The following is a 22,878-nucleotide window of genomic DNA, read 5'->3' on the forward strand; positions in this document are numbered from 1 at the left end:
ACGAGTTGAGATTGATGTTAGCCTCGATCGTTTCACTCAGGGGAAAAATGTCAAAAAGACGCTATAGACAGTCAGATCCCAAACAAGCAAAAATCGTTTCTGCTGATCAAAAAGGAGACCACGGTGGACACAGTAGCCTAGTATCGACATTATATCTCGTTATTTCGACATAATAAGGGGACATTCTAATCTGCCACATTAAGCGTTCTTATAATGGTTTTCTATATATGGGAGGAAAATGCTTAACGTGTAAATGCGTTCATATTATGGGCTCATCTGATTTTTTGTACATAGCATATTTGTCAGGATTTTAGTATCATAATGATTAATAACGCACAATTATCCGTGAACTTGATCTGAACAAATGCCTTTCACTTGTGTGTGCAAAATTCAGAATTAAATTAATGTGCAGAAATGTGTACAAATAGAGAGTATGTAGGCCTACTATGCCGTTGTAGCCATTAAAAAAGCACATTTAGTTTCATATTTGTTAAAATATTATAATGTTTTTGTTTTTTTTTCATTTATGTTGATTTATGAAAAGTGAACAGCACGACCGAGTAAGATAGGATGCGCAATATGAGACATGGAGCGGGTCAGACATGATTTTGTCCGTTGAAGTTGAAGTTGTTTAGAAAGCCTTTCTTTAAAGTGAATTTCGTTTTGTATAAATTGTATCTTAATTTTAATCAAATTTTCATCAACCATTTGCCTGTAGGCCTATTTATTGAATACGAAAAAAATATAACGGAGGCGCCAGCGCGCTCACTTGCATTGCACGTGAACTGCAGCACGAAACTCAGTGTATGCCTCACACAGACATGACAAATACATCAAATACACAAAGCTTGAAATGTCTTTAAACGAAATAATTCAAAACGAAAAAGGAAAAAGGCTACTCTCTGATTATGTAATCCATTAGGCCTATTTATGTGCATTTCTCTCTATAAGTGCGTTCACACGGAGATGGCGATCGTCAACTTCATCTTTGCAGCTGAGTCGACACTTTTAGAGAAAACACTTTATTGTTTTTATTAATAAAAATCAATACACGCGTCACCGGATTTACAGATGCACGCACACATATTATTTCGAAATAACGAGATATTTTGTTGAAATAACAGTCATTATTATTAATTTATTTGTTCTATCTGTAATAAAATAAATAAACATTATTATTAATAATAGCCTACATCTTTTAGAATATTTGATTGAATGCTGAATGTTATTTAAGTAGCCTACTTGTTCAATTTAATAAAATTAAAACTTTAATTGTGATCATTAACATAACTGAATATTAAATATTTAGTGGCCAAGTTTTGCGCAGCTCCCCGTCAATGATCTATCTATAGCACCCACTCAGCTGGCGCTGTCCCTGCAGAGAAGCTACGCAGGCAGTGTAATTATTATTATTTATTTTTTTTGTTCCGTTACCTCCAACCCCCGTTTTGAGTCGCCGGATCCACCCCCCCTCTGCGCTCCGGGACCTCCCACTTTACAAATAAAGCACTGGATAGATCTACTTTGCCCGCACAATTTCGCTGACATTTCGTTAACGTGACTGCGACGTCACCCACTTCTTTCGGAATAGTTCGCTCAAAATTCAAACGTTCTGTAATAATTTACTCGCATTCATGCCATTCTAAACCCTGTATGACTTAATTAAAGTTGATCAAATAAGGCGTGTCAAACTCCAAAAATGAAAAAAGTATCATAAAAAGTAGCTACTTGATTTTCCAGTTTTCTGAAGCCTAAAGATAGCTTTTTTCTGTGATGAATGGATTGCAATTTAAGTTGATAATCTTGACATCACCTGAATGATTCAGTCATGAACTAAATGACTCAATGATCTGATCATTCTGGTTGTTATTTCTGACTAATATACACAAAATGTCTTTTTTGAAGCTTGACAATTTCCAATTGAATAACTGAAAATGCATGAAAGAGAATTTACATTCTTTAAATGTACTCCCTTTGTGGGGTTTGGAGTGACATGAAGGAATAAATTAGGATTGAATATTCAATTTAGTGTGAATAAATCCATTAATATTTACTCATACTAAATCCTACTAAAGCCAGGGGTGTCTAAACTCCTGCAGAGTTTACCTCCAACTTGCCTCAACACACCTGTCTGGAAGTTTCTATGCCTACTAAGACCTTGATAAGCTGGTTCAGGTGTGTTTAATTGCAGTTGGAGCTAAACTTTGCAGGACAGTGGCCCTCCAGGAGCATGATTGGACACCCCTGTACTGTACAGATGACCAAAAACCACATTTCACTGCTTCCCCCTATGGATTAAGGAGCGTGTGCCACTGGCAGACTTGCTGTCCCTCTGACTCTTTCATCTGGGTCCAGTGCTCCTCTTGTTCCTCTGTGGTGCTGTTGAGGCCCAGAGCGACCCAACCCACCCGCTCTCTCCTCTTCATGCTGCTTCGCCGACTGTACACCGACACCTGCAGGGTGACCTCAGATAACTGGAATAGTGCCACCTGGAAGACAAATGTCTCTTTGTAGCTTGGGTTGGGCTGGCCATGGCAGACTGAGGTCTTACATTTGGACATCTCTTTCCCTTTGGAGTCCACCATTGTAAGCTTCACATAAGTGTCTGATGGAATGGGAAGGGAAACAGTGAGTTAGCACCACCTGGTGGTGATGTTGATCTCATGCAACAAGTCAAACACATGGGCTATTTCAGAAAAAAAATACTAGCTAACTATTTACCAAATACTGTGCAGTATACTGCATACTATTTTAAAGTGAAACAGTTGGCATTATAACATGATAAATATTACAGTAGTATGCTATATTATCACAATGTTTATCACATGACTTTATCACCCATTTTATTTTCATGCTATGCACAATATATATATACTGCAGAAATAGAAAAGGTATGATGATAGTATGCTACTCATAACATGGAGATATTGGGTGAATCATAATTTGCGTACACTCTAAACTATATATTATGTCAGATTATAGCAAATGCCAAATCTTAGCACATTGGCAAAATTAGTTCCCGCCTCCAGTCAATTACACCAGCTCGGACTACATGATCTACTCGCTCAACTGTAGTAAACGCTACACAATGGCAAGTGGAAATAATTGGTTTAATTCAGCCATATATGTTTGAACCAGAAAACGATTCAGAAGATGAAGAGGAAGAGCAAATTATACAAATTCATCTACAAGTTAATGTATCAGAATGCTAATGCGTTTTTTGAATCGCTCTCTACAACACCAGATACATTAAGTAGTTGATATGATGCCTTGGCTTGACTATGTTATTAAACAGCTAATAATGTGATGCTAATGTTATACAAACTATGTTCCCGTTTACCATCTCAGAGTCAGACAGCTGCTTTCTAAAAACCAGCATCCTTGGAAACGCTTTGAGCAACTTAGTAAGGGACTGGCTACATGTTTGTGACGGTAGGAAATTTCCAAATGGTTTTGTTTTAAAGCACATTAAAAACACCACATAGACATAAAGAGGTTGGACAATGGAATTGAAACAACTGGCCAATATAGTGTTGAAGGTTTCAAAAGCTCAAAAGAGGACAAATTGTTGGTGCGGGTCTCACTGGCTCATCTGTGACCAGGACAGCAGGTATTTGTGGTGTATCGAGCGCCACAGTATGCTGGGTAATGTCAGCATACATCCATGAAGGAAGAACCACATCCAACAACAGTAACTGTGGACGCAAGAGGACGCTATCTGAAAGGGATGTCTAGGTACTAACCTAGATTGAATCCAAAAACATAAAACCACAGCTGTCCAAATCACTGCAGAATTAAATGAGCACCTCAACTCTTCTGTTTCCACCAAAACTGTTCGTCGGGAGCTCCACAGGGTCAATATTCATGGTTGGGCTGCAATAGCCAAGCCTTTGGTCACTCGTGCCAATGCCAAAAGTCGGGTTTCATTGGTGCCAACAGTGTAAATCTTGGGCTGTGGACAATGTGAAACATGTATTGTTCTCTGATGAGTCCATCTTCACTCTCTTCTCCACATCCAGGAGAGTTACGGTGTGGAGAAGTCCCAAAGAGGCTTAACACCCGGACTGTTGCTGCCCAGACTGAAGCACAGGGGTGGATCAGTGATGGTTTGGGCTGCAATATCATGGCATTCCCTACCGTCACTGCCAAGGACTACCGAACCATTCTGGACGACCATGTGCACCTAATGGTTCAAACATTGTACCCTGAAGGGGGTGCCGTGTATCAGCATGATAATGCACCAATACACACAGCAAGACTGGTGACGGAGTGGTTTGATGAACGTGAAAGTGAAGTTGAACCACATCGAAATATTTTTGAGCCACTTTGGGGTATTTTGGAGGAGCGTGTCAGAAAACGTTTTCCTCAACCAGCATCACTTAGTGACCTGGCCACTTTTCTGGAAGAGGAATGGCTCAAAAATCCTTCTGGCCATTGTGTAGGACATGTATCTGTCATTCCCAAGACGAATTGATGCTGTTTGCCTTCAAAAGGAGGCCCTATATCATACTAATAAATCACTGTGGTCTAAAACCAGGTGTTTCAGTTTCACTGTCCAACTCCAACCCCTGTATAAACAACATTAAAAACTTTACGTTCAACTCTGTTGAACGTGTTTAAATGTCTGAATATTAAATCATTATGCATTTTTTTGGTATTTACTTTGACATCACCGTTGCATTACAGTAAGTACCAGTAGAATTTATATATAAATTATGATTCATCAATGGGTGAATTATAAATATTCCTCAGTCATGCCTTTATCAAGTGATATCACTGAAATAGGTGTCCTGAGAAATGACACTTTAGTTGTTTCTATAAATCTCAAAAATGTCTTTCTCTTTTGAGTAAAGTAGAATCTGAGTGTGAGCTGCAGGTGCTAATTAGATAACTGAAAAACCTAGAGAAAGCTAACTGTTAACATTCCCATTCTCCATGGCAATTGCTTGGGATCTCCCAGAAGTATGCAAGTAGAAATTTGCCATCTTTACTCATTGGCACTCAGTTCTATAGCCTGATTGTTTTGAGCCAATCAACTGAGCCATAAATGCCATGTGATCAATTATTCAAGAGCTAGAGCCACAGGAAGGCATAGGCTGCATCCAAAATCGCATACTTCTCTTCTATATAGTAGGCGAAAAACAGTATGTGACAAAAGAAGTATGTCTGAATTCACAGTACTCATAAAAGAGCAGGCAAAAAGTATCTGGCTCAAATTGTAAAAGGATGGTTGGGAGGGAGTATGGAAATAAATGTTGTGATGTACTTTCCATCAAGAGGTGCATACATTTTTGGTCAAGATCTTGTACTGACAATGCAAGAGTCCAGCTCTCTGTAAATTGTCCTCTAGATTTTCAATTTTCAAAGTTTTTCCTTTGAGTTTTCCGCATACAGACCCATTCACACGGATCCAAGAAAACGACTAAAAACGCTGTATTCTGCTGCCAGGCCATTAGATGGCAATGAAACACTATAGACTGAACATGTAATATGCATGAGCATGACATCATTGTCTTCAGAGATTCGCGTTTTTGTTGTTTTACACGGATGCTGTTTTCAAAAACTTGCACTTTGAAACCCGTTTTCAAAAGTTTGCATTTTCAGGCACCCAAAACGCTGTTGTCGTGTAAACGAACGGCCAAAACGCAAAAAAGGTTTTACGATTTTAGTTGAAAAAGGTGTCGTGTAAACAGCCCCTTAGAGGTGATTATTCAGGCTCCTTCCAACCATTCTTTCACAATTTGAGCCTGATGATTTTTGACATTATCATCCTGGAATATCCTGGCAGTGTATATTCTACAAGATCTACAGGACACAGCTCGATGAAACTTTACTGAAAGTCAAATGTTGAGGCAGTTGAGCACAGCAGGTAAAGACGGAGATCTGTTAAATGGGTGGTTTTGACATTTTGACATGGCAATAAACTTACCTCTCATGATATACAGTTGCCCACTAATGAAGTGTTTTACACAACAAAACAGGCCAACTACAGGACAGGACACAGAAAAAGGAATATGATAGAAAATACAGTGACAGATAAAAAGAGAGCAGTTCAATTTACAAGCAGAACAGAAAAAGGAAAAAGCATTAAGACTGCACATGCATGAAACAGGTTTGCTTTTAAAAGGATTATGCAGGTGTATTTCTTACTTGGCAGTTTATCGGTGGCAGAGTTTTTAAAATGGTTGCCCTTAATAACCTCGGCGGATAGTCTCCCTGTGGTGGAGTTGTAGAGGAGACCCAGCAGAAGCTCCGGAGTGGAGGATTCTCCAGTTGAGCGGTGCGACAGAGCTCCTGCACTCCGAGAGACACTCACCACTGATCCACAGCCCTGAAAAACAGTGACATTACAGGATTACCATTATAAAATGGATTGTTATGACTCTGAAACCTGATTGGCTACGGAAAATGTATCCTGCATGCACACAAACACTGCTTACAGGAACTGAGGTGCCAGGCTCCAGAGTGACAGGAAGAGCGAGCTTGCCCTGCATATTGAGTTTGGTTAAGTAGAACACCTTCTCCCCAAGGACCTTCTCCTTTTTCATGCGCCGCACACTGTAGAGACGAAACCGGACTGCATAGTCCCCCAAGGCCTCCTGCTCCACACATGAGAACCGAAATGTTTCTGTGAAGACGGGACAGGGTCCCTTCTGCACTCCTGTTTTGGCTCTCTGCTTTTTGGTGGGTAGTAAAACCAGGTGGACCTGCCAGGAAATGTTTCCAGTGCTCTTAAGTGTTGGAATATCTGTGGCAGCGGTCACTGTCACCGCAAGCCGTTGTTCACCAGGGTTGTATTCGAAGGCCACATCCAGTGTGCCATATTTCCCCAATGCCTCTGGTTCATATGTTTCTGGAAGGGGTGGGATTAAGCTATCCTGTCAGAGAAAGGGAAAGACGGGTCATGTTTGATGGGGGAAATGGATGTGCATGTAAAAAAAATTAACAGCTCAAAATTCTTGAGGGTGCCTGTGTTGGTGACACGGCAAGTTACTGTATATGATTTTGTTCATGATCATTTGTCCACTCTCCTGCTTACTCTTAGAAATAATATAAATATTGTTTACATCTATGTAAACAATATTTTTATAAATCATTGTGACTGCATATCAACAATCCACACTGTAATGTGCTACTGAAACCGTTATGATTGAGCATAAATGATCAGAAATCTTAAGAATGAAGGTTAGAATGGTGGCAAATGCTACACACATCCATGAAAAGTAAAAAGCTAACTTAACTTTCCATTTTACTCTTACAATATTACATTGATCACGGACCATTTCTAAACACTGAATAGTCATCATTGATACAGTATGTGGACGGTCATGTTTTGAATTGTATTCATTTGACATCAGTAAGTTGTGGAAGTTTGAAACATGCTGTTTTAGCAGCATAGGCCCTGTTTACACCTGGTGTTTTAATGTGTCTCTTTTGTCCACTTTCAACCTCTTCTGTCCTGATTTCTTTAGGGGGAGGGTCTATGGGTGGATACAGGTATGGATTTTTTCAGACCTTTCGATCTAATGGACAAAATAAGCTATTTACATATGAATGCGCCCGGAGACGACGGAAAAACACACGGAGAGCAGCAGTTTTAGTTTCTGCTCTGATAGCCACAAGATCACGACGAACGCTGCGAGTGTGTGTTAGAAATCAGGAATGGTGAGAGAACATTGGTCTTGGTACGTTTTTCGTCTTCCAACCAAACTTGGATCTTTAGCCGAAAAAATTTAAGTTCAGTCAGTGCTTCCCATAATGTTTACGCATTAGCTCAGTAGGCGCAGAGTAGACAGTCTTTTGTGGCTGTTCAAACGCATTGGACCACATGAGCGTTCACACTACGAAAGCAATCTGGCCAAGTGCGTTTTCGACTACCTCTGGAAGTGGTCGAAAGTGGACAAGCTCAACACGTTTTAGACCCCGTTTACACCTGTATTTAGCGTCGTCAACTTGTGATACGATCGACCAAAACGCATCCTAATGTACCACCAGCTGTAAACAGGGCATTAGTTTCAATAAATGCTCTTTTTGGACTGGAAGTAAGTTTTGAGTTCTGAGAGTTACAGTATAGTGTACTATGAAACTTTATCTCCAAAAATCAATCAAGCAGTCTGATCTTTGGAGTAGCCTGAAGTAGCCTGGCTTTACGTACAAGATGTCTATTTCTGCATTCAGGATTTCAGTGTCTCCAATCACAAGCAAACTCAAAGGCAAACTTACCAGATGTGGCCAGAATGAACCAAACCTGCCACAGCCTGAGAATCCATGAACTGTCGTCCTTGCTCCTCATAATTAAAACCATCAGTGATATGACTCATTCATGTGACAATGAAGTGATATTTTAATAAACAGCTGAAAATGTTACTGTTACAATGGTCTCTAAAAGAAAGGACACTAGTGAATGGGAATTCAAACAGACAGAGATGTAAAAAAAAAAACATAGAAATGGATGACGGGGCCAGTTGCATAAACATTGCCATTATGTTAAGACTGTGTCTCAAGAACTACCCAACTAGCAGTTAGTTAGGGGTAATCAGTCTTACTTTACAGTTTCAAATTAGATCAATCTACATTTTTATGTACCTGACTTGATGGTTATGAACAGTCTTGATGACTACCTTGTAAGAATAGTCTTAGCAGTATATGCAACCGGCCCCAGGTGTCTTAGTTTATCCGTTTGGCATTTATAAGCATTATCGTGGATGAACACAATATTACTCAAAGAAAAGAAAATGGATTAAAAAAATAATAATCTCATGTCAAAAAACAAGGGATTGGTGAAAAAAGTAAAAAAAAAAAAAAAACATGCAAATATTTGTCACAACATACACTGAAGTGAACAGCTCTCTCCTAGAGACATAACAACACTGTGTGAGGATTTTAATAGTTTCATTGGTGAATAAGAGCATCGGAGGGTGGGGCCAGGATTCTCATAGAAGAACACATCGGAAACGACGGGACGATGGGCTCACCTCCGGGCCCAAAACGGCTGTGCTGTCACTGGGTGCGTCCTCCTCATAGCCCTTATTCAGGTAACTTTCTGTGTCCTCAGGGTCTTCACTGCCCTCACTTCCACTGCCCTCTGCCGAATCACTGCGGCCCCTTGAGCCACACTTGAGATCGTCTTTGTCCAGGTATGGTGGAGGCTGGAGTTCATTCAGGGAACTTGAACCTTTTTTCCTTTTAACTGGTTAGTGAGACAGAAATGCAAAAATTTTTACATCCTGATTGCAGCATAATTAAGATTATTTCATCATTCAGACAGTGTACAATATTTACCCTGCTCAGCTGAGGCTTCACTGCTGCAATCCTCATTTTCAGCATCCCTGTTTTTCCACCCACTTCTATGCTGGTGAGAGGACGAGTCTTTGTGTTTTTTTGGTGTTTCGTCCTCACTCTCAGATGATCCTTTATCTGGACAACCCCCGTCTAAGAAAGAACAGAGAACTTGATCTACAATCAAAATACCCAAATGTAAACTTTTTGCCAATCAGTGGTATGCAAAAGGTGAGAGTCATTGTTAATTTCTCACCCTCTTGTAATTTATAACCCATACCCATGTTACAAACAAAACTATTAGCACCAAACACAAAAGTAATAATTGTTTCCAAACAGGTTTCCCTCCTACTCCACACCCCAAGTACACTTCCATTGTTTGAGGAAACAGGTAGTCCTGCCACAAAACTGCCACAACTTTTTAAGCTAGAAGTTGACAACCAATCAAATGGCTCATTTAAAGTCATCGTCAAATCGGGATATGCAAGTATTTTACAGTGAACACATTACACTCTTCACCTATAAAAAGGAAAACATCAGTAAAGGGAGGGCCATCACTAAAATTCACCAAGCCTGGAACATCATTTTCATGGGTGCGTCTTAATCAGCTCCCTAGTTCAGTAGTCAGGGCACTGATCAGGGAGTCGGCCATTATAAGGGCTATCTCAATCGCAAAATCCTTCCAGTGCACTGGAAACATTTGCCCCCTAAAAAAATCCCATAATGTACTGCAAAAATCAAGGAGCATCGATGCTCACTATGCTCCCTTACTGGAAATTAGGTCACATTACTGAAGCGTGAAGCATAAAAATGTTCTACAACGTTGCACGTTTATGTTGTCTGTAATCATGTCGCTGGAAATTGAGTAATAACTGTCCCAATGTGTGGTGAACCAGGGTCCTTATCAGTGCCCGGATTCATGTACACAATATAATAATAATAAATAATAATTTGTTTCATTTATACAGCGCTTTTCTGGGTACTCAAAGCGCTTTACATGGAAGGGGGAATCTACTCAACCACCACCAATGTGCAGCATCCACCTGGATGATGCGACGGCAGCCGTATTGCGCCAGAACGCCCACCATACACCAGCTTACTGGTGGAGAGGAGACAGTGATGAAGCCAATCAGTATATGGGGATGATTAAGAGGCCATGATAGACAGAGGCCAAGGGGAAAATTTGGCCAGGATGCCGGGGATTTTTAATGACCTCGGTTTAACGTCTCATCCGAAGGACGGATATACTGATTCAAGACCTCAGGAGCTGATTGAGACGCACCATATGAGTTCAGTTCCAAGCCTGCATCAACACACATATTTGTAGTTATCAAGTATCCATAAAGATCTTAATTTGCTGTTTCACGTGTATTTGATTAATGCCCGGTACTTGGGCTGTCCCAGATGGAAGCTGACCAATCGTGGCGATTTCTGTGGTTTTGGCTCCTACGTCGTACATTAAGAGAGATTCAAAGGCGGCCGTTGTCACGGTCTTGCGACCAAAGATAGCCTGCAATAATTTTCTGACAGTGTCAGAAATTTTGCATGATTTAGCATCTTAACGTCTACTGACTAGCCATTAAAAATGCAACATGAAATGGCGTATTGATCAAAGCGACATGGCGCTAAAACTACTTACCTCAAGCTCCTTTTCCTTTGCCATGACCACGTCCCTATTCTCATCTTTCGCTTCCTCCTCTTTTTTCAGCACACATAAAAACCACAATTGCCAAAGGGCGATTCATCTTGCTCTTTTTGTTTACCACTAGCGCATGCTGATGACGTTTTATTCTTCTATACTAACTTGCGTCGTAGCCTATGGGCCCTATTTTAACGATCTAAGCGCATGGTCTAAAGCACACGCGCAAGTGCACTTAGGGCGTGTCCGAATCCACTTTTGCTACCCGGCGCATGGTCTAATAGGGTTGTCCCTATTCTCTTAATGAGTAATGGGTGTGTTTTGGTCATAACGTGCAATAAACCAATCAGAGTCTCATCTCCCATTCCTGCGAGTTGCTCTCGTGCCATGGCGGATTGCTATTTACATGGCGGAATTTGCAAGCGGAGAGACGCTTCTCTAGCGAGGAAACGGATCTGCTAATGCGTGAGGTTAAAGCACACAAGCAGACCATCTACGGGACAAGCCGGATTCCACCTTATGTACACAATAATAATATTTTACATTATAATACTTTTATTTTTTATATTTGGCATGTTTGTGTGCTACTGCACGTGAGTAATAAGCTTTGTGTGCCCTGAGTGTGTAATAAGCAGAGTGTACGTGCGTTGTGCACCCGCCTAGGTGCATATTAATAATGTGCCCTTTAAATAAAAAAAAATACTGCGCCATTGACTTTAGACCACGTTTCAGTTGGTCAATGGCGCGGTCTATTTCAGTTGCCTCAAAATAGCAACGCGCCAACCATGCGCCTGAACACACCTCATTTTCAAACCAGCAGTCCATGGGCACACAAATGGGCGCAAATGCATTTGCTATTTAAACAACGTGGCGCAGGAGGTGAAGCAAAAAACTCTTGCGTCACGCCTGGTGCCGCATTGCGCCGGATGTATGATAGGGCCCATCTATTCATGTGTCATCATCGTAGTCTACATACGTGTCATACCCATTTTTATTAGATCCATGACGTACAGTGTGATTTGTAATGCTCATATAGGGTTGCCAAAATCGCACAGTCTGTAGCAGGCATAAGATTGGAGGTCAGATTTTCAGGAAGGTAGATCTCCAGGTACAAGACTGAACACCTGTGGACTAGGCCAGTGGTTTTCAATCCTGGTCCTGGAGACCCAAAGCTCTGCACATTTTGTCTCCCTAATCAAACACACCTGAACCAACTCATTAGATGATTAGTAGAGACTCCACGACCCGAAATGAATGGCTGCGTCTGAAATCGCATATTTCTTGAGTAGGTGCTTATTTTGAAAACATGTAACCCGGACATACTACATTCACCATGCTGTCATTTTCATGTGACCTTCCAGCATCAGTTGCGCCACTTCACTGCCATTGACAAATCCTCTCATGGGATAGTAAAGTGTCCATCGTATGCGCACTTCAGAATCTCACCGCAAGTAGTAGGTCATCCGGGTTCTTTTGCCTACTCTATTTGAGTACTGTGAATTCGGACAAACTTCTTTTGTCACATACTGTTTTTCGCCTAGTAGTAGGGATGTATGCGATTTCAGATGCAGCCAGTGTGTTAGAAAAGGGTGGCATCCAAAATGTGTACTATTGGGAGGACTCTGGGACCAGGGTTTGGGACCACTACAATAGTCCCTACTTGGCCACCCTGGCCACAAGACAATTTTCCAGGTTGTCCTCCCCTTGTGACAGCCCAGGGCTGTGTTTCTCAAAAGCATTGTGTCAAAAGTTAATTGCAGAGACCATTGGTGCCAATGGTTCAACAATCTACTTTAGCATACAATGCTTTTGATAAACACAACCCTCATCAGGAGTAAAACAGAAAATATTATGAAGAGAAAAGTTTTAAAACCTATAAAACACTATCCATTTGTATGTGTCAATCAAGGGGTGCAATGAGAAACCAAAGAGAACCAGTGATACAAAACCAGAAGAGCACAGCAAGTCCAGCATACAGTCTCACCTCTACCCTCTTTGTCCTTCTTTGCCTTTGATTTTGACTTTGAGCTCTTTGACTTTGATTCCTGAGTGCCCTCCTCCTGTTCTTCATCACTATAGACTTGTCCTTTCTTCTTTTGTTTTGATGTTTTATCTTCTTCACATGATGCTTTGTCTTCATCTTCTTCATTTTCATCTTTTCGTCTGCCTTTAGATTGTGTCGTTTTCTCACATCTTTCAGAACAATCATCTGCCTCAACACTATTGTGCTCTCCATTCTTTTCATACTTTGATGCTGATGTAACAGGATCAGCAGACATTTCCTGAGAGTCCCGTTCTTCCAGACTATCATATGGGTGCATGCCATTAGCATTTTCATTGTGGTTGTCGCCTTCATTTTTGTGTTTGCCGGACAAGGAGTTACTTTCATCCTGAGAGGCAGACTCTACCTTTTGTGATGCTTGGTCACTGTTCCCTGTCTGGTTGTCTGTGCTCTGAGATGAGCTTTGTGGCTGGTTTGGGTCCCTCCTTTTACGATACCATCCTTTAGCAGGGGCGTAACACCACTCCCACTCATCATCCTCAGCCTTTCTTGCTTCTTCTTGTCTTTTTTTCTCTCTCTGGATTTCCTCTTCATCTATTTCAATAGTCCACATAGAGTTCTTTTTTGATTTTCGGCTCTTTCGACCTTCTCCATCAATGTCTGCAGCATTAGCTTCTGTCTCCTGCCGCTTCAGCTTGCTTTTTCTCCTGTCCTTTTGGACTTCGTCCGTAGACCCTTCAGCCTCCTTTTCATCCTCTTCAGTCTGTACTTTATTGATGATTGTATTGACCTGCTCCGTTAGTTGGTCACTGACAGTGTAGGTGACGTCACTCACTGCAGAGGACAAATCGTCCACAGCAGTCGAGACAGTGTTTGAGACAGAGTCCAGAAGGGAACTGACGGAAGGGAGACTCTGTTGGAAGTTCTTGAAAAATGCCATTGCTTTGTGCCTTTGGTATGTGTCTGCTAACTGACCGCAAATTCTGTTGAAGAGTCAGCTTGAAAATTAATCTTCAGTTTCATCAATAACATTTTGTTTGTAAGCATCTCATATTTAAGGAAAAAGGATATACAGGACATACAGGTATTTTAAAACCTAGTGAGCTAACTTGAGGCTGCCTATAAGGGCAACCTGCTCACAGATCTATTTGCTTTCGATACTTTTGAAAATTAGAAATAATTTTAATTTTAAATCATTTTAAATGGACTTTGATGGCTAGAAAAGCTAGAAAGACTGCTCATTTAACCCTCAGATTGTGTTCGAGTCATTTTGACCCGGAGAGGATTTTCTTTTCCCCGAAAATGCTAGTTAACGTTATTGCATTAGACTAAACTTACTGACTTTGCTTGCCCAGTGAATAACTACTTCCCCCCCAAAAATTTGAGAATTTTTGTAATTTGTTGTACCCACCCCTCCCCCACATTGGTGTTCACATTTACTTATAATTACTTATCATTACTCTATATTATCACCAATTATTAGATGTAATCTTTTTGTCAACTTGTTTTCCTTCAACTAGCACAGGTTTTGTATTTCTTTTTGGATCTGACCAAAAATTTGGCAATGCTGAATACAATTTTTAAATATTCTGTACAATTTATCACACTACTGTGCTTTAATGTTTAACCAGGAGGTTTGTTTTTAAATGCTTTAATCTTGTACAAAATTGCACAAAGTCACACTTGTGGTGTTCCAAAAATGACCAGCCTGCAAAAAATAGCTTATAAATCTCTCATTGAAATATTATGACCAAATATTGGATTCAATCTTTTTGTCAACTTATTTTCTTTCAATTACCACAGGTTTTGTATTTATTTTTTAAGTATATTTAAGTATACCCAGGCCTTCAGATTTGATACACAGACACATATATTACTGAATAGTGAACACATTGACAACTCTCCAAATATTTACCTTGCAAATCCTTGTTAAAACCCTCAAAATGTGGCAAATCACTGCTTGGGCTCTCCACTGACAGCTTGCTGCTGAGGTAAAGAAAAAACAGAGCGATCACGGCCATGAAGAAAGCAATGGAGGACAGGACACCTAGAAGTTCAGGAGATACTAAAGGAGAAAAGAGAAACAGAGAAAGAGAAAGCATAGGGTTGGAGGACAAAAGCTGAGAAAGTAAAGGTCAAGAGCTGAGAACTTGATCTACCCAGATAACAGATAAGCAATGTAGATGGTGATGGATGCTATTGTGATGACAGGGCAACAAACCTTGGTATAATTTTCTTAAAGGAAAAGATACGTTCTCAATGCCAATATGGAACAAATCACACTGTCATTGCTCGATTACCATTATTTGTATTAACATGGACAGATGACAAGACATAAGCATTTTAGAGATGTTTACAACACTTTCAGAAAAGTTTTCTAAAAATTGCATAAGATCACTGAGATCAAGTTTTTAACAACCATTAAACCTGTACAACTGCAACTCACTTATAAGTCATACACAAGTCACTCTTCACAAGTGCAAAGTATAGACAAAAAAAAAAAGAAAAAAAAGATGCTTCTATTTTGCAAGATAAGAATATTTGAATATTAACCTTTAGTGAACCTCCTATTTAGAGTAGAAACATGAGAGTAAAGCACAGACTTTCTCTGCTTCTTCAACAGACCATGAAATACATTAGTCGCAGTTTATTTAAACCTAACAGTGCATTACGTTCAGCAAAACTGTAAAAGCACTCAACACTCCAGCAAATATTACCGCAGTTTGCAGGTAGCAGGAGTCCATCAATGTGTCTTAAATCCAATTATCCCGCTGTTCAGTCAGTTTGTGGACAACAATACCTTTATATATCCTCTTCCAATGCTCCTTATTCCTCGTAGACCAGTTAAGCCATGATATTTAAAAGGTTTTGCCTTCTATCCCTTACAGTGAGTGAATCTATAGCTCATGTCTTCAATCTATCTCTCCCAGTGCTGAATAATTCACTAGTCTAAGGTAATCGGATGCCCCTTGACACTTTGTGCACACAATACTATTGGACCTTCCATTGGAACCTACCCTACATTAAAAGAAACTGGAACTGGATTGACAGGGATATAAGTGGCAAAACACATGTCCTTATGCTAATTGAACCATAGATAGACAGAAATATAATTTGAAACACCACCAAGTTTAGATTATAAAGCAGTGTTTGTAGTGAATAGCATTTAGAATAGCACTGAATAGCATTTTATACTGTACATGTCAAGAACAAATATCTTTGTACATGCACTTAACAGTATACTTCTCAGATCTGTGAGTTACCCCATTTGTGTCAATGCAACCAAATGCAATTTTGCTAATCCAAATGAACTAAAATCCCATAAGGCAAAGCTTCAACGCTCAATATTTGACATTTCACCCTTAATCTTTCACTGCTGCCAACTGTAACAAAATCTTCCTCTTTGCTCTGTGGCAGTTATAGACAGAGATAAAGACATGATTATTTAAATATCAGGGACTAAGTAGTAGAAATTGTGTTGTTTACACATAGGTCTTCCGGCTCGTAACATAATCCTTCGCCATGAATTAATAATGACGCTTGTTTTTGTTTACCAAACTTGATAGCTCATTCATAATTGATAGAAGTATGGGACAAGGGAGGTGAAGGGGCACACACTATTTACTTATATTTGATCTATTTAAAAGTATAAAGCATTACAAGTCAGGCACAATTGGTGCATGTTATCATGGAACAGGAAGATGCTCTCACCTCGTCTAGCGCAGATGAGTTCATGAACACCACAGCTCCGCCCTCCACCTGAGGACAGGATACACCTCTTTTAAGATAGCACTTGTGATCACGAAAAAGCCTATGACTCTTTGACGTCATAGCTATATATTTGTCACTGACTTTACAATTCATATTCTAGATGCACACTGCAGTGACACCGTTCAAAATAAGTAGATGTTGCCGTGACATTTTGATTAATGAAGATGCATATCTCACTTCACACTAAGTGGCACTATCACACACACACACACACACACACACACACACACACACACACACACACACACACACACACACACACACACACACACACACACACACACACACACACTCTCTCTCTCTCTCTCTCTCTCTCTCTCTCTCTCTCTCTCTCTCTCTCTCTCTCTCTCTCTCTCTCGAAGGAGCATCATTTTGTACACAGTGTGCTGTACTACACCTTTCTGGCTCAAGCTATTCCATTTTCTTTCCATTATTGTCACATACTATTCTTAAAGCAATAATTCACCCAAATATGAATCACTGAATCAAAAAGTTTTTTTTCTGATCATTTAATCGCCTCATGTTGTTCTAAATTGTTGACTTTGTATGACTTTGTTATTTCTTTGAAAACACACCAGTAAAATTTTTGAAGAATGCCATTTTGAAGAATGCCATCTTTTCAATGCAATGAAAATGAACGGTGACTGAACGTTGTAGGCCTACCACACCGTATAAAGTGGTAATGTGCAATTGATACCTTAAACAGCTATATCTACTTGATTAAAAATTTGTTTTGTTGGTATAAATTTTTGTTCAGTGATGTTAAAAAATACTTTTGTTTTGAATAAAATCAGTTAATTTTTTAGTTACCATTTTTTTTTCTTCCAGTGCAGATCCGAGAAGTTTAAGTAGCCTAATTAAACATTTTAAATTAAAAATGTAAAAAGACTCATTTTGTGTTCCTTCGAAGAACTAGTCAGACAGGACAAACATGAGTGGCAGTGACCGGATATTTTTAAAGGCAATTTTGTCTTACTGCTAGTTTATTACTTCATAATCTCAGGCATTTCCACTTCTAATTTTCAAGCCCATATGCAAGTTATTTGGTGAGATTTTTTGAAATTTTGTTTATTTTATCTGACCATGTAGGCTAAGTTATTGTTTTTTTCCCCCATAAACACACTAAATACAAAGAGGTACCATCTAGGCTGGCTAAGTTATTGTTGTTGTTTTTTTCCCTTCTTGGAATTGGAGTACCATGTCAATATCATGTTATCTTTCAGCAGTTCTATATATCAGAGTAGCCATATTATTAGGCGACCACAGTGCATTTTGTAAAATAAAGCTATTATATTATTATTTATATGCAGTTATTATGTCAACATCCTTCAGGTTTTTTGTTTTTTTTTTTACAGATTTTTCTTGTTTACTAATATGTCAAAACTCACAGAAGAGTAGGCTACAATGTATCAGTAAGTAAGCCATCTTGTAGCATTACTAATCTAACTTTACGTGGCCACCTGGCTGGTCAAAGACATGAACTACACAACAGATGGAGACCTCGCTCACATGCTGTTATAAACACTGTCGCTTTATAACGCGACGAGATCATAACGAAAAAACAAACAGACAAATTAAGCACGCTATAAATGAAGACTTTAACCACTTCATTAAAAACACGTTATTGTGTTCTACCCTTTAGCTGTCATTTCAGGAGCGCTTACGTTACTCCATATGTCTGTCCGCAATGGTGCAGTAGCACGTAACCAGCTATGGCCACGTCAAAATACATTTAAACTTACACCTAAAAATAAATCGCTTACGTTTAACATTCCTATAAACGTCTCGCGCAAAGTACGTTCAGACTGACCCTGTTACATTTTGTTAGCCATAAAGATCACGGTGTACTCTAGCCACGCTGGTCAGTGAAGATACTCACCCTCAAACGCCATGATGCTGTGAATGGGACGTGATGAGGGGTGGTTAGATGTGAGAGGAGGAGAGGAGAGAATCAGTGTAGTAGTGGGACAGTGATGCATGCTGCAGCACGCATGACACATACACTGTAAAAAGTCCCAACGTGCAATTGCAATCATAAAAAGCTATGTATACGTGATTTTAACCGTTAAAATTGCTATCCCGAATTTCATCAAGGTTGGGATTCATAAGCTACAGGTATGAGAGGTAGCCTATTATGTGAATGTGCCATGTTGGCTCACGAAATAGGCAATACAAAGTCTTAAAAAGTCTTATTTTTACTTATGAAAGGTCTTAAATTTTAGATGGCAATTTGACTTAGACATATCAATGTTTTCCAAATGAAAACTATGTCATTTGTACTTTTATTTATTTATTATTCTTTCTTTGTGGATTTGTTTGTTCACGTGACATTTCGCGTCAGCATTACGTCTGTCTCCTGCACGCGAAACAGGAGAAGCAAGTTGGTAAATGTCAGTTCATTTGTAAGTTCATTCTTTGTGCGTAGTGGTGTGCGATGTGTATTGTCTATTATGATATTGTAATCATTGTTTTAACGACGTACGAGGCACTGTGAGCTGGCATCGCTTTTGACTCTCGTGCTCACTGCGTGATGTGTGCAGATATGTTCCCAAATTAGTTTTTGTCTTATATTTTAAGAGTTCAGATGCAAAAGCCTCTAAGTGCCATCTTAAATTTTCTTCTGATCATTTTTATCAAGCTTGTACTGTATATTTAAGTTCAGTAATTTCACTTAAATGACAATTCATATAATTTTATTTGCCATTTAAGTGAAATTACTGAACTTAAATATACGAGCTTGATAAAAATGATAATTTTAGAAGAAAATTTCAGATGGCACTTGGCTTTTGCATCTGAACTCTTCATTTATATCATATTATGTTGTTATCATAGGCCTACATATCACATCAGCAAGAGTACCGTTTTCCGGGCAAATTTGCTATGTGATATTTATTTTAAACAGTTAAATTAACAATAAATGAACATTGTGAGTTACATTTTATAAACAATATTGTCAATATTGTTTGTTTTCCCTTTATTTCACAGACGAGAATTTCAAAATGAAACCAGCACAGCACAGGTGATGATTTTTCGACTGAAATTCGCATTTTGAACGAGTCAATTTAATGATTCAATGAACAATGAACAATGACTTGCTTCTTTCCTGAATGAATCAGCTGTTTGAACAAATCGGTTGAATGAATGACTCCCTCAACTCACTTATTAAGACAGTGACTTGCCGCCACCTACTGGCAGTTTTAGTTTCACATTTAAAGTACCCTTTAATTAGCCTGGGTTTCCCAATGCTGCCTTGCACGCAGCGCGATTTTATCATAGACAGTAAAAGAAATGGACACAGCGACCCCATTGGATTCAACGGAGAAAAGTAAAGTCAATTAGAAGCACTCACTTCCTGATGGCTGACCGTACTGCGCAGACTCAAACTGAGCTTGGCCTCATAGATGTGACGTGAGCAACCCGTCTGTCTTCTAGAAGCTGTGCCAAGAGAAATCTGAATCATTCCCTTCCGAAACTTGCAGAGACGGAGAGTGTGTGTAGGAGATGTCCATGAGCTAGGAGCAGGAGAAACTTTTGCTAAGTATTCTAATTAATTATTTTGTCATTTTGCCTCCACGTCCCCCCGATTGCCCGCGAGCTTCTCCTCCTGTCCATACGGTAATCTCTCTACTGTGCGATAGAGAGTCGCGTGGTTATGATGCAATCGTTAGCCTATTTTTACAAAAACGGCTTCTACGGGGCCATAACGTAAGATACAAGGTACCTTTTATACATTTTCGTGTTTCTTTAGAAATAAATAATGGACAAATGGAGTCTTTAAACGCCTCAGATGTAAAGTTATTCGCTGTCAAAGTGACGCCAAAATGAATGGGAGTCAATGGAATGCTAACAGCAGGTGGGGGTCCGCTAATCAATGGCAGCGTCCGGGGAAGCTTCAATGTTTTCCGAAACATTGGCCCCCTGGATTTTATTCACGCTGCTAGGCAGCCTGGATTCCATGGACCAGATTTTCGCCTCAGCGAGGGGACCAATCACAGAACAGGGAGGGAGCAGCAAGACAACGCTAACCTCTCGGATAAACTCGGTGTTTTTTTCGTTAAAAACATGTCTGTAGAGTGTCCATATATACCTTCTACTCATGTTTGTCTTGCACAAACGGCAATAGTCGCTGAACGCCATTGTGTACACATAAATCTCTGTAACATAAATCACATAAATCGTCTTCTTCCTCGTCGAATTTCTGTTGCTCTACATACGTCATCTGGTATAATTGAAACGATTGGCTATGAGCTACGTACAGGCGCATTTGATAGACATTCGTAGCGCCCAATAAATGGCTCTGGGCATTCGTAAACCACGCCTCAAATATGAGAAAATTAACATGTGGTTCCCAGACCACGTCTCAATGAGAAGAGGTCTAACGTTAGCCAGGCTACCCTTTAATTAGAACGTTATTAGAAATCAGTTCATATTTAAATATTGAATAAAAAAACAACAACAATCTCATAGCTTTATTTATGCAATTGTAAATGCAGTGTAAATATATTAATGCCAGATCTGATGCCGCTTCTGTGTCACCTCTGCACTGTAAAGATGGATTTTGATTTAATGATTTAATTTGACTGTTAACAGTGGTAATATGTTATTATTCTAATATAATTAAATTTTTTCGAATTTGACATAAAAGGTGATGCATACATCTACAAATGTCCATATATAGGTGAAAATGCCCCTGGAAATAAATTTAAGGTGGCAAATATTACCTTTATAAAAAAAAATATTTCTGTCACTGTTGTGAACTGACCACTGCATAGAATATGAAAAATATGAATATCTTCATCAGTCAGCTGTCAACAGGCCTAAACCAGCAATGGTACCAAGCACAAAGACACAATCAGTAAAATATTAGGCCTATCTTTATTATCAACAAAACTTTGAAAATATCGAGACATATTTTGTCAATATTGCACACCCCTAATGCACGGTATTAATTAGGATTTCTTCGGTTCTTAAAAAGGTCTTAAAAAGCCTTAAATGTGACTTTAAAAAGTATGCAGAAACCCTGTTTAGATACATCAGTTTGTTCAAGTAGCCTACACATGGGTTTGTTCATTTATACAACAGTTTGTTCAAGTATAGGCTACATTAGTTTCCTCGAGTAGGCTACGCAATGGTTTCCTCAAGTACATATTTGTTTGTTCAAGTATATATTTGTTTGTTCTACTAAATATTCGTTTAGACACATCAGTTTGCTCAAGTATTTATTGTTTTTTTTTTGAGTATATATATATTTTTTCTTTTTTTCCAAGTATAGTCGAGTCCCAAAATGGATAAATAGCCCTGGATAAGATGCAGTAGGCATTTTTGAGGAAAAGTACTTCAAGTGTTGTTTCTATATGATTTTTAGGTGCTGAATCCATTTCTGCCGTATAACAAGTTGTAAACATCACTGTTTTGGCATAAACAATAAAAACAAAATGGCTGCAAAAAAAAACAAAAAAAAAAACGTTTTAATGCATTTATTGCAGTTTAAACATTAAACATTAGAACTAAACTATGCATTCTCAGAATATTTAAACATGTAAACAATGAAAAAACAACATTAACATGAAAGGGACAGTTTTTAATGGCTGCTGGAATTATGCCAAGGTACACTGGGAAGCATATATCAGTGGAAATATGCAATTATGCCCAGCCCGAAGGGGGGGACTTGGAATACACATGACCCCAGGGGGCTGCATATTGAGAATCACTGGGGTGTCCAGCTGCAGGTGGAATATTTCAAACCCAGGGGTGGCAAGGTGGCTTTCCGAGGGAAAGACACATGCTCAGAGAGGCTTACAGTGGACTACACACGTGGGGGTCGCCCAGAGGCCGTGCTAGGTGTCGCCCAGCCTGCAGCTCTACAGATGTCTGTTAGCAAGGCGCCATGCGCTAGAGCCCAAGAGGATGCCACACTCCGGGTGGAGTGGGCCGTCACACCAAGGGGGCATGGTCGACCTTGCTGCTGGTAAGCCAAAGCAATGGCGTCCACTATCCAGTGAGACAACCTTTGCTTAGAGAGAGCCTTTCCCTTCAGCTTCCCACCATGACAGACAAAGAGCAGGTCTGAAGTCCTGAAACAATGTGTTCTGTCTACGTAAGCATGGAGGGCGCGTACTGGACAGAGCAGTGCCAAGGCTGGGTCTGCCTCCTCCAAGGGCAGCGCTTGCAGGTTCACCACCTGGTC

General features: G+C 39.6%; 1 protein-coding gene across 1 annotated transcript; it reads right to left on the bottom strand.

The window, feature by feature from the left end:
* Window positions 1–2,288: 2,288 nt before the first annotated feature.
* syt14b (synaptotagmin XIVb) lies at window positions 2,289–13,860 on the bottom strand (the record flags this gene model as incomplete). Its single annotated transcript, XM_081378971.1, has 6 exons — window positions 2,289–2,605; window positions 6,151–6,331; window positions 6,441–6,878; window positions 8,976–9,190; window positions 9,283–9,432; window positions 12,903–13,860. 6 exons carry the CDS (start codon window positions 13,858–13,860, stop codon window positions 2,289–2,291), a joined length of 2,259 nt encoding a protein of 752 aa, XP_081235097.1.
* Between the last annotated feature and the right edge of the window lie 9,018 nt (window positions 13,861–22,878).

This window comes from Scardinius erythrophthalmus (genome assembly GCF_964197995.2).
Source record: "Scardinius erythrophthalmus genome assembly, chromosome: 11".
NCBI lineage: Eukaryota > Metazoa > Chordata > Actinopteri > Cypriniformes > Leuciscidae > Scardinius > Scardinius erythrophthalmus.